We start from the raw sequence: 13,126 nt of genomic DNA on the forward strand, positions 1-13,126 counted from the left end.
AGTTCATCCCCAGTTCCACAAAAAAAAAAAAAAAATTGCAGTTAAAACAGCATACTCCTCACCCCGCTAACCCAAGCCCATCTCAGGCAAGGCCTAGGCTACTTAAAATACAAGGTGGTGGTACAAGTTTTTGTTACATTTTTTTTTTTAACAAATTAATTGTAGTCTAAATACCCTTTCTTTTCAGTTTACAAAAACCAGAGGACCTGTGGACACATTGCTTAAGTTTCTTCTAATGGTCTCAGAGAAGGTTCAGACAAGCCAGGATTCTCAAAGCTTAGGTTCTATGTTTCATAGTCCACCATACTTTGTGTCCCCTAGTGTAGAACTCTGGGCTTTGGGCACCCTTCTTCCTGCTAGGGTGTGGTAGAGACAGTCTCCCAGTGAAGTTGAGAAGGAGATATTAGGGCTTTAAATGTGTTCATGACCAGCTTTTGGCCAACCCTTGGCTTCACTCCACCTCCAGTGGTTCTCCATGCCTCCCACTCCTGAACCATGGAGGAATCTGTGATGTAAGGTGCGATGGCTCTTGGTATTTCCACCCCCAGATTAGGACCTATTTTTTGGTCAATACAGTCAGCATTTCATTGGCTTTGGTTTGTATCTCTCTAATGAGGAATGCTAAGGATTTCATGTGTCATGGGGTCACTCTGCTTTGAAGAAGTATTTACTGGGTTTTGTTACTGTCACATCGTGAGAAGATATCCTAGTATATGCTATATCTAAGTCCCTCATTAAGTATACAACTGCCAAATATTTTCATCTCCGAGTTTGTTTTTCATTTTCCTAATGGTGTCGTTTTAAAAAATGTATTTAGTACAGGGTCTACAGGATCTCACTACACAGATCCGCCTCTCGTAGTGATTCTCCTAATTTCAGTCTCCCAAGTGCTGGGATTACAGGCGCGCCACCACGCCCAGTCTCAATCGCTGTTTCAGCACACCCCAGGGGCGGGGCCAGCAGGGATCAAACCCAGGCTGCTGTACTCTGCCTAAGTAGGCACTTTAGTCTGCTGAGCTATCTGGCCGGCCCAATGGTGTCTTTTAAAGCATAAGTTTTAAATGTTGTTGAAGTCCAACTTACCTATTTTTTCTTTTGTTGCTCATGTGTTTAGTGTCATTTAAGAATTCCTTGCAACATTCAAGCCAATAAAGCTTTGTCCCTGTGGTTTTTTCTAAGAGTTTACACTTGGGTTCTTAAACTGAGGTCTTTGATTCATTTGGAGTTAACTTTTGCATACAGTGTGGGAGGTGAGGGTCCAACTCATTCTTTTGCAAATGAATATCCAGTTATCTCAGTAGTTGAAAAGACTAATCCTTATTAGATTGTATTAGCTATCCTCATTCAAGATCAACTGATCCTAAATATAAGAATTTATATCTGAGCAATTACTTTGACGATAATATGTAATACAACAGCCATTGTTAGTTTCCTATCATGTTTTTTTGAAATTCTCTATTATTGTTTTTTGTTGTGTTTTGGTCTTTTTTTTTTTCTCTCTAAGTTTTTTCTCAATAAAATTAATTTTAAAAAAATAAAATTTTGGCGCAGGGGCAGGGGTTTGATCCCCAGGCCTACCATGCTGGCCCCGCCACTGGAGGTGAGCTGAGATGGCAGTTGACACTGGGCATGGTGGTACACGCCCATAATCCCAGCTCTTGGGAGGCTGTAAACAGGTGGATCACTATGAGTTCGATCTTGTAGTGAGGTACTGAATACTCTGAAACCCTTCCCTAAAATACAAAAGAATACATTTTTCTAAAAAAGAATTTATTACTTGACTGTTAATTCTAATTCATGAATCTACATGTCTGTCTTTACACCAACACCACACTGTCTTAGTTATTATAAATGTAGTTAAGTTTAAAAATCAAGCAGTGAAAGTCCGTCAACTTTGTTCTTTGTGAAGTTATTTTGAATATTCATTGCTCCTTGCAATTCCATATCAATTTTAGTGTTTTTATATGTAAATCTTTATTTAAAATAAGTGTATAATAAGCCAGTTGTTTTAAAAAATACTCCATCTTTGTAAAAGTCATTTTATCACCATTAAATTCTTCTATACCCTATCATAGAATGATCCATTCTTTTGCCAATAATAGATTTAATTATTTAGGTTTACAAAAGCTCTTAGTACCTATTAAAGTAAATCTCTTCTCATTACCTTTCTTTCTCAGGTAAGTTTTGGGGCTTTCTTATCAGCTGTGCCCCTCACAAGTCCCATTGATATATTTAATATTATGGGAAGTATATTATATTTACACGGGTATGTGTGTGTGAAGAATCTACATCTTTACAAATATTAGGCTTACTTGTTTAGCTAGGGCCATAGTTCCTCCCGTTCAATCACATCTTTTTATTATATTATTTAGTCTTAAAGAGCTTATTTTATTTTATTTTTTGGCGGAACCAGGGACTGGACTCAGGCCCTTGCGCTTGCCAGGCAAGCACATATTCTACTGAGCTATCTCCCCAGCCCAAAGAGCATGTTTTAGATAAAAAGATTTACATTTATTTTCTTAAAGATCTCAAGTAGTAGTTACATGTAAAATTTTTGGCTCCACACGTCTTACATGCAGTCAAGGAATTCTCAGCTTTATACATTTGGTACATTTCATGGAATTTTATATTTTTGGTCACCATACAATGGATTTCGCCTTTTCACTTTATCTTGCTAGTATATTTACCTTGAAACCAGACCTACATATATAACCTACACAGCTGGGGTGGGAAGAGCTAACTGGGTTTTCTAGACAGTCTTATGATTTGAAAAGTAATGATAAAATATCCATTTTCTTTCCTATTTTTATATTTATTTATTTATTTATTTATTTGGCGAAACCAGGGTTTGAACTCAGGCCCACTGAGCTATCTCCACAAACCTATTTTAAAATAATTTTTAAAAATTGTTATTTATTCGGTACAGGGTCTCACTACACTACACAGCTCAGACTTACAGTGATTCTCCTGTCTTAGCCGCCCCAGTGCTGAGACTACAGGTGTACGCCACCACACCTGGTCTGGTGGCCAGTTCAGTGCCCCCTGGAATGGGGCCAGTGTGGCATGTGGTGCCGGGGATTGAACCCCGGTCCCTGAGCTTGCCTAAGCAGGCGCTTAGTCTGCTGAGTTATCTCACCAGCACTTCTTTCCTAATATTTATACTAATTTATAGTTACGTTACTGTTCTATCGTGTTAGGTAGAAACAGTATGGGGGGGTGAAAGTTTTAGATTTTATTAAGTATGTCTTAAATCTGATCTCCACTATTAAATTATGAAGGGAGTTACTTTTTCAGCCAGAAAAACCTCTTAACAGTTAGGAAGTTATCTCTCTGTTCTTAGATCACTAAAAGGATCGCCTAAGGATCACATGTTCTACTTATCCCTGTGATTTTTCAGAATGTAAGTAGGTGACCAGTTCACTCTGCTATGACCCATCATTGTGATGGGTCATCTACTTATACTTCCCAGTCCTGAGCTGGTCTTTCATTCCTGGTGGGACTCTGCTGGTTAAGGGGACAGGCTCACTAACTTGGATGCATCTGTCTTGGTTTCTGATGACACACAGCTCCTCAAGGGCAGGGACTGCATGTTGTGCTTCTCTGTAACCCCATCAGGTACTGTGCTAAGAACAGTGCCATTGTCAACCTTTCACTGAATGAGTATTTATTAGATATTTAAGGGTAACCTCTGTGCCAAGCACCATGATAGGCTCTAGAGACAGCAGAATGAACAAGACGGACTCATTCTTTGATCTCATGGAGTATACAGTCTAGTTTCATATACACCGTAAGCACTGAATATCAAATGAATGAGTAAACGTGCACTGCCCCAAGGGCCCTGTAAAATACTATACAGTGATTTAAGGCTCCTGAAAAAAAGCTACTCTTACATAGGGATATGCAAATAGCAAAGAAAGTAATACCATTCATTGTCTTCTCTCTCCCAATTCTGAACTCATCACAACTAAACCTACAAGAGGTGTCACCATCCAACTGGTCCCAGGGACAGGGCATTCAGTAGAGATCTGAGACAAAAGAATAAGCCTTTAGCTTCATAAGTGTAGTCTGACAAGGCTATCAGAGCATGGGTACAGGATAATATGAAGGATAATAATCTGGGTTTACTCTGAGGCTTCCAGGGGCAGATGCAACCCCTCTCTGCCAGAGAAACAGCAAGGACACTGGGGCAGGCATCTCAATGCAAGAAGTGAATTCCTTCTGCCCTGGAATGGAACATCCCAGCAGGACCCAGCCAGGTAGTAAAGAGGGGACGGCAAGAGGAAAGAGCAGCCCCCTTGGGCTCCGCAGTGCTTGGCTCTCCTTCCCTGTGCCCCAGTCACTCCCAGCTCGGGGAGCTTCAGAAGCAGCAGCTGCTTTGCAGCGCTGTGGAGCATGCAGCACCTCCACAGCCACAGCTGCCTAGGACTTGCTGGGTCCCCTGGGCTGAAGCTCATGCTCCTCTGGGACAGGGTGGACCACCTGCTCCAGGCCTCTTGCTCCTTCTCCTCTCTCTCCCAGCCTTTCTCAGGATTTTCTCTGGAGTTGAAAAGACAATCTCTGTGTTGACAAGACAATGCAATAGGCTGAGAGCTCTGCCCTTGGACTTCTGCGCTCTGTGTGCAACTCCACAAACACGAGCAGCAGAGGGCAGAAGGAGGGAAATTCTGGTTTTAGCCATAAAATGGAGAAAATAGCCCTCCCAGCCTCTAACGTGCCCCACCTCTAAAATGAAAAAAAAAAAAAAGTTCCGTGTGTACAGAAGGGGAAAAATTCTATTTTCTTTCATAATAAAGAAAAGTCAACAGGATGTTCTCCAAAGCGACAAATATACTTTTCAAACAGTAAATATCTCTATTAGCAGCATGATGCCAGTTGGCTAATTCTGTCTGTCTCAGTAAAACCTTTCCAAAAAAGCTCCTGCTCTTGTGTAATGTCTATTTACAAAAACAGCTCTTCTGCATTTTCAATTTGCTGGGTTTCTCAATCTTTTGTTTCCTCACCCCCTCTACTGCAGAGGCAGAGACAAGAGGCAGGCCCAGATGGCAGTTGGGTGGGGATCCCCTGGTCACCTTGGCAGAGCCCCCCACCTCTGCCATCTTGTGAGAGTTCTCCACTCCCATTACCAAGAAGAATGGAGAGAAGCAAAAACCTCCACACACTTCAGAATTCATTCTTAGTGAGAGTGCGCCTAGGCTTGGCTTGGTGGCAGAAAGAACCCTGAGATGATTCAGTCAGCCCCACCCTGGACCCCTCTGATGCCCCAGTTGGGCAGATCTACAGCACTGGGGGACGTGAGGGCGGCAAGAAGGAGGGGGTGCAGGGCAAACAGTGGGCGGTGGTTGATAGTGGCTAAAACCCTGGCTCCCCAGGGAGTGGTCTGGGCCTGAGTCACTGTCTCTGGCAAGAGCAGGAAGGTGGGCGAAAGGCAGCAGCTTCTGCAGGCTACAAGGGCCAGCCCCTCCCCCAGCCTTCTGTGACTGTCCTTGGATTGCCGCCTGCTCTGGTCTGAGGCCCCACAAGGCCACCACTACCTTAACAACCAGGGAGGAAAAGCAGAGGGCCAGGGCTGGGCTGGGCTTATGGAGAATCATCTGGCTCCCGCGGAACAGCTGTGTGTTGGAGCCATCCTCTCCGGCTCATGAGCCAGCTGGCTTCAAGGCGCAGGGGCCAGGGAAAGTTCAGCCACAGGCAGGATGTGAGACCCCTGAGAGAGAGGCAGTGGCCCTAGGTGAAGTCATCCATCTCCATACCCACGACCACAGCCTCTGGCCCCACCTGTCCTTGCTCTAAATTACTGGATCCAAAACCAGAGCACACACATGACCCCAACTTGCTGGCAGTCCGAGGAAGTATGTGTGTTTAAAAATAAAAAGACATGACTCTGTGACTTGGCTGACTTGTTACTGGGACCAGAACAATCCTCCGGCTCAGCTGTGATCTCTCCTTCCCCGCCGCTCCCCAGGTTGCTCTTTGAAAAGCAGACAGAATCACTCATCTCAGGTCACGTGAGCATGGAGACCATCTAGTGGCTGTTGGTTGGGCATCTTCTATTGGCTGATCTCGTGCCAGCTGTTAGGTGCGACGTGCGCTTGCTGTACGGCTCCTGTGAAGCGGTGCTCTCCTGTGCATCACAGAAGACACTTTTGGATGAGGATGTACTTTGGAGCCAGACACCGGGGTTCAAATCCAGGCTCTGCCAGTCACCAATTGTGGCAAGTCCCTTCCTCTTGAGTGACAGTTCTTTTGTCTATAAAATGGGGTAATAATCCACTTATTGTGCAGGGTTGCTGTGAAGGTTAAGTGAGTTTAGCCACCTACCAGTTTGACCCCAAGGTCACTCAGGCAGTGCATTTGTTTTCATACTGAGTACGGCCAGGGAAAGTGGCATTTCAAGGACTGGGGAGATAGCTCAGTGGAGTAAGTGCTTGCCTGCCAAACACAAGGTCCTGAGTTTGATCCCAGGGACCGCAAAATCAAACCAACAACAAAAAATTAAAATAAGATTTAGGGCCAGGGAGATGGCTCAGTAGAATAAGCACTTCCCTGGCAAGCGCAAGGGCCTGAGTTCCATCCCCGGTTTCGCCAAAAAAAAAAAAAAAGAAAAGAAAAAGAAAGAAAAAAGGGTCATTTCAACCAGTTGATTCTTGTATTGAATAAAGTTGGTAAGATTGTGTTTTTATATTTCCTATTATCTTATAAAAAATAATAAAATACACATATTTTGGTCATCCTGTATTTAAACACTTGAACTGGCATTCAAGCACTTCCAACTGTTTAAAACAGCCCCTGAAATGCAGTGAGCCATCTATAAGGATCTGCTAGGAAGCAGGTGGAGCATTTGGATGAAGGAGAACAAAGAGAGGCCCAGAGCCGATGTTTATATACAGATCAGTGTATCCTGAGCAATGGTTAGGAAACCTGAAATTATTTTCTCTGTTTGGAGGGCACACAGCCACCCCACAGAATCATTCACCACAACCATGGAGTAGGGACTTGCTCCTAAATAGTGGAAGGATTTCAGACCGAGGTCTGGGGGCTGACACCACCTGAAGTTCAAAAATAGCAGAAGGCAGGCAATGCAAAGAGGCTGTTTATATTATCATTTATTCTCATTCTAATCTATAAGACCTAAAGGGTAAGAAATGTGTTTCCCTAATTTTGCTAAGTAGTTCTGGTTGGTCTCGAACATGCAGCTATCCTCCTGCCTCAGCTTCCTGAATGCTGCAATTACAATGAAACACAAGGCAGCCAGAGGTGTCCAGCTTGTCTTGCTTACTCAGTGAGCCAGAGAGGAAACTCTACTGGCCTCATGTTCATGGTCAGGCTAAGAGGGCTTAGTCCCTCTGAGAAGCAAAAGGATGTCTTGGTAGCTTCTGAGGTACTCACCCTAATCTTGTTCTTACATCTGTCTCTTACTAACCAGGCAGCACAAAGAGCTCTCACCTTACTGTTATACTTTTCCTCTGCTCTGCTGAAAGTGTAGCCTCTAGAAAGCAGGAGGCAGGAGGGCAGGCTGAGAATGCAAAGACACCTATAGGCCCCTCCCTAGATCATCCCCACATAATGGCCACAGGGAACAACTATTCTCATGCTGTGGACAGTAAGGTCAGATTAGAACTAAAAAGTATTATGAAATACTGTAAAGATTTTAAAAGTTGTAAAGAATATGTATTAATTACTAATGACCTACTGCCTTTGGTATTCTAACACTGAACCACACTAGATTCAGATCTTATTCTTTAAGCAGTGGAATGGAGCACCAGTATATACCTGCAAGTCTGGTTCTAGATCCCACCCCAAGGATCCCCCAGTCCACACATGCTCAAGTCCCTTACAGAAAAATGGCCTAGTATTTGCATAATCTATATACATCTTCCTCTATACATCATTTCTACATTACTTATAATTTCTAATATAATGTAAATATTATACAGTTGTTACACCGTACTGCTTAGAGAAAGGCAAGAAACAAAAGTTGTACATGTTCAGTATGGATGCAATTTTGTTTCTCTAAATATTTTTCTGTGCATACTTGGTAGAAGCCTCATATGCAGACCTCACTCCTTGAAAGGCTGCTGTCCAATGAAGCTCTGGAGGAAGATGTTCACACTTCCTCCTCTTTCTGTGTTACTCTAGGGTAGCCATTATTCTGATTTAGTACTTACTATTCCTGTACTTTCTCTACACAAGTTTACATCTATAAGCAAGATGTAATACTGTTTTATAGTTCAGCCAATACACAAATAGCACCATGTGGAATACATCAACCTGAAACTAACATTTTGCATTCTGTATGTTTCTGAGATTCAACTATGTTGATACACATAGCTCTCCCACATTCCTTTTAGCTACTCTTGATATTTCATTGTGGAAAGATATGACAAGTGGTCTTCTCACACTCTGGTTGGGGTAACCACCACGACCCTGCTGGCTTCCTGCATGGGTCTCCTGCTGTACCATACAGGAGTTTTTTGGCACTGCAGAACCTCCAACTCATCCCCTTCCTACCTGACAGCGTGTGCATCCCCACTGCTCCTCACCCTCAGATACTTGGCACCATGGGACTTTTAACACTTGTTCAGTCTGCTTGTGAAATGGCATCTCACTGTTGGTTTAATCTGCTTTCCGCTGATTACTATTAGACTGTGTATCTTTGTACTGTTTTGTCCACTTGGGCTTTCGTTTCCGGAAAGTGATGGACAAGTGCCCCAGGGACAGCTGCCCCTCTGTATTTCTTATTATAACCCAGCAAAAACAACCCTATCTTTAGCTGGCTGGGATCAAAAGCTTCTAGTTTGAACATTCGCAATTACATTCCTAGATAGCTGGTTTCAAACCGGACTCCATGCACAGTAACCATGAATTCATCCATATGTACTTTAACAATGTTATTTGTGGTATGTGGGATTCAACCTAGGGCACATACATCAGTTAAACTGCCACACATTGTTCCATTATAGATATATATCAAAACATAAATCGATTGAGATGAACCATTCTTTGAAATATGAAAAAGAACATTCTAGAAAACACTGAAGTACGCTGTACATATACTATATATGAAAGTGTGTGTGTGTGTGTGTGTGTGTTTATGTGTTGCAATGTCAAACATATTTTCACTGTAAGTTGGGCTTGAAACTTCCTGGAAGCTAGCATTCAAGTTGGCTTCCCTGACTTCATTCTTTCCCTCTTCTGTGCAATCCTGCAGGCCATTGCCAAAACAACTGGACTAAATCATTGCTTTTGCCATGCCACTTCCCAGCTAGTGGAAGATTAGAACTATCTCACTTCTATTTTCAAAAGGCCAGGCTCAATTTCATCTCCTCAGCATGGCACTGAGAGCACTACACAATGTCGCCCCAAGCTGGGGTGCCAATCTTCACCACCAGACACAGCCCAGCCCCTATTTATTGCATCCAAACTGGCCTCCTGACCCAGTGCATCAAATACTCTCCCTGCATTCCATCTCGCCTTGGCACATTATTATTATTATTATTATTATTATTATTATTATTTTTTTTTTTTTTTGGTGGAACCAGGGATTGAACTCAGGCCCTTTGGAAGCGCTTATTCCACTGAGCCATCTCCCTGGCCCCTTTGGCACACTATTCTAACACAGATCCCTCTCTCATGTCCCAGAGAAACAGTACCAACTTGCTAAGTCAAAGTTCAGTTAAAAGTACATCTCCCACTTGGAAGTCTGTCTTGATGAGGCGATGCTGACACTTAGTGACCAGCTGTCCTACTGTCATGGCTGAAGATAGGGGTTCACTCTTGCAGTCTTTCATATTCCCACAACATCTAGCAGACATCTGTATGTTCTAAATGTTTAATAGGCATATCAACAAATATTTCTTGAACACTATGTAAGTGCAGCACACTAGAGATGTCCTTGAACTTAAGATGCGACTGTACCTTGATGAACCATTGGAAGTTAAAAGATCTGAGTGGAAAAACCATTTAATAACCTAATCTACTGAACACCCTTGCTTAGCAGCACAGGACCATAAAGAGCACTGGCTGTTTCCCCTCAGAACTACGTATTTAACTGGGAGCTACACATTGAGCCCGAAGAACACTAATATTTTGGTGCAAACAAAAGCCTAGAAAGTTAAAAAAAAAAAAATCATATCACAGATAGTCTCCATTCATTTCACAGCAGACTCAGGCAGCAGAATGTCCACTGGGATTATTTATTCTGTTACAGACTGAAAAAAAAAGACAAGGAAAGATTGGCTATACCATAGGCATTTGAACCAGAATTTGAACACAGCACTCTACCCCCTACTAAAATTTTTCTTCACTGCCTCTTCTTTCTCAAACTTCTAGAGCCCTGGATATAGGAAGAGTTTCTCCAGTACATCATTTTATCATCTGGGCCAAAGATCATCAAGGTGTGTGGCTCCAGAGAAAGCTACAATTATTCCAGAGAGCTAAATTCACTATTCTTAATTCTTTCTCCATACCATAATAAAGACACACATAAACAGGAAGAGAGAGGGATAGGGGACAAAGCAGGACAAGAGGGAGGGAATGAAGGAGAGAGCATTGGTATTACAGCCATGAGGTCAACCAGGGATCTGAAATGTGAACATCAAATGCTTTCTTCACTGGGTTGCCTTGCTGAATGCCACATGCATGGATGTGTGGATAGTACAGGAAGGCAGCAGATACTCACTAAATAAACGGAGTGGGCGGGCTGCCTCCACAGAGGAAGCAGAGAAACAAAGGCCTCTCGCTCTTAATGCAAAGTCCACAGTGTGCAAAGGGCATCAACACTGGACATTTCTTACTGTGACATTTTGAAAGCCCAGCCTAGCCCAGAACAATGGCTACCCTTTGGGGACCATGGGCCATGTGCCCCTAGGCCTTATTTAATGATGGCTGGCAAAGCCTATGTACTTGGCGAACTTGACCTTGGGCATCAGCCTCCCAGGATGGCTCTACGTCACTCTAGTCTCTTCCCTACTCAGAATTCCAGTCTCAGATGAATGGATGGATTCATTCTAGGAGCAGGAAAACCACTCTGGGAGTGAATCAGAAGGCCCCAGCCCTGGTCTTCTTGCCAGCCATTGAGCTAGGAACTGAGTGTGATTGTGCGCCCAGGCGCCGATGCTGGTCCCCTCTTAGGGAGAGAGGGTCAAGGTCCACGCAAGAAATGACGTAGACAGCCTTTAAGGAGAAAGAGAAAGGAATCTCAGCCTTGAGGGACAAAGCCACCCTTTTGATTGTGACCCTCAGTGTAAGGAGGTACCAAGATGGGCATGTACTGGTAAATCAATTCTATTTCACAAAATCTCAGCTCCTAGACAGTTGCCAATTTCAATTCTCTCCACCCTTATGGACTTCAGCAAAAGGACTGCTATTTTTTCAGGAAATAAACTTTCTACAAGACCAGGGGAAACAACTTGCCTCAGATCATCCAGAAAATCATTTCCTATCAGTGGCCTCTGACCTATTTTTCTCCCAATTAGTGAAAAGACTCAGTTTTTAAAACTATAAATGCCAATCTAAAAATACAAAGCACCTGTACTTTCTGCTTTTTGCTTCAAAAAATTAGGCAAGTGAATTCTAAAGATTCAAGGTGGAGCAGACAAGAGGACAACACCACCACATCACAGCCAGGGGAACAAGACTGCCACTTCAAGGAAGAAATTTCCCCTTGGAAAAGGAATTGAAGAACTGCCACTTTGCTCATCACTAGCAAACAATAACAAGATGAGAAAGTTAGCTTTTTAGACTTTTAGTCCTCTGTTGGCCTCCTAGAGCACACAGTGGAGGGAAAAGGACCAGCTCCTGCTGCGGCTTATTAGGGTATTGCCCCAGGCTTCCCTCCAGCTGCTGCACTGACTGACATTTGTCCAACAACCAAGAAGCAGGTGGGAAAGGGACAGACATGGTTTACATCTTACATTAGAGAACCATCCTTGACACTGACTGACATCCCCTTTACTGGCTAGGGCTTAGTCTCCACTGATGGTCACGTTAGCCTGCAAAAGCCTTGCTGAAGGATATTTTTCTACTTTCATTCATTCATAACTGTGCAGCTATCCTATAAACAAGCTAGACTCTGAGGACAAGAGTGACAAACATGTTCCCAACATTAACAAAACTTGAGTTCTAAAAGGGTCAATTTATCTTCTACATCTCGGGTTCAATTTACTCATACAATTGGATTATAGGTGCATCATGTAAGATGAGGGCTTGTAGATACACAGACTCTTGCACGGTTCTTTCCTGTGAACATAAACAATTCAAAGCAATGAATAGGGATTGGCTACTGGGCAAGCAGTCTTACAAAGCAAATCAACTGTTAAATATTATGAAGTGTCTATGATACTCTGAGTATCACACAGCTTTGCAGCACTTGGATCTGTGACTGTACTACTCTGAGGTCCTTGGCTTTTCTCATGGTGTAATAGTTCTCATAAAGCTTAAGCTTAGCCGTGTCTATTTTAGAGGGAGAGTAGTAGGGTCATGATGCTGGAAATCACTAAATTCCACATTAAAAGAGTGGGGCTGGGTGTAATTCCGGCCCCTTCTAAAAGAGAGGCAAATTTTCTCTGCCTTTTGAACAAAGGCCAATTATCTAGAAGTGCGTGGCTTCTGATTACTAAACTGGGCGCTGACTACCAAAGTGAGGGTCAGAGCTCGAGGGCAAACCCGCGCGGTTCCCATAACGAGGAAGGAAGACACTGATTCCATCCCAATGGATATTTTAAAAAGAGAAGGGAACAGGGAAGTCTTTCACTTTCAGGAACTGGGGTGTCCCGCTTCTTGGAAATAAGAACCAGGAAACCTTGTCAGATTCGGGGTCCGGCTAAGGGGATCTTCTCGCCTGTCCCCGGGAGTCTGGCCGAGAGATGGCGACTCGGAGAAGGCACAGAGGAAGCCCCCCTGAAGAACACTGGAGCCGAGCCGGGGTCGGTGAAGGAAGGGCAGGCGCCGGGATTCCGACCTGACGCAGGGCCGGGCGCCGGCGGGCCTGGGGATCCACCGCCTCCTGCCGCCTGGCCTCACTCACCAACTCATGGTCCTGAACCTGGGCCGATGCCGGGGTCCTCAGCCGCACTACAGTCTTCAAGGATCACTTCCGGATTCAGCCAGTCTCCAGGAAGTGACGTAA

At 43.7% G+C, this 13,126-nt stretch overlaps 1 protein-coding gene across 1 annotated transcript in view; it reads right to left on the bottom strand.

Annotated features, from left to right (window-relative positions):
- Bin3 (bridging integrator 3) overlaps nt 1-13,126 on the bottom strand; it is a 41,624-nt gene extending 28,498 nt beyond the window's left edge. The window contains exon 1 of the mRNA XM_004630655.2: nt 13,025-13,126. Within this exon, the coding sequence (XP_004630712.1) occupies nt 13,025-13,032 (8 nt within the window). The 5' untranslated portion in view covers nt 13,033-13,126. The remainder of the gene's footprint in view (nt 1-13,024) is intronic.

Source organism: Octodon degus, unplaced genomic scaffold (genome assembly GCF_000260255.1).
Source record: "Octodon degus isolate 3935 unplaced genomic scaffold, OctDeg1.0 scaffold00036, whole genome shotgun sequence".
NCBI classification, from domain to species: Eukaryota; Metazoa; Chordata; class Mammalia; order Rodentia; family Octodontidae; genus Octodon; species Octodon degus.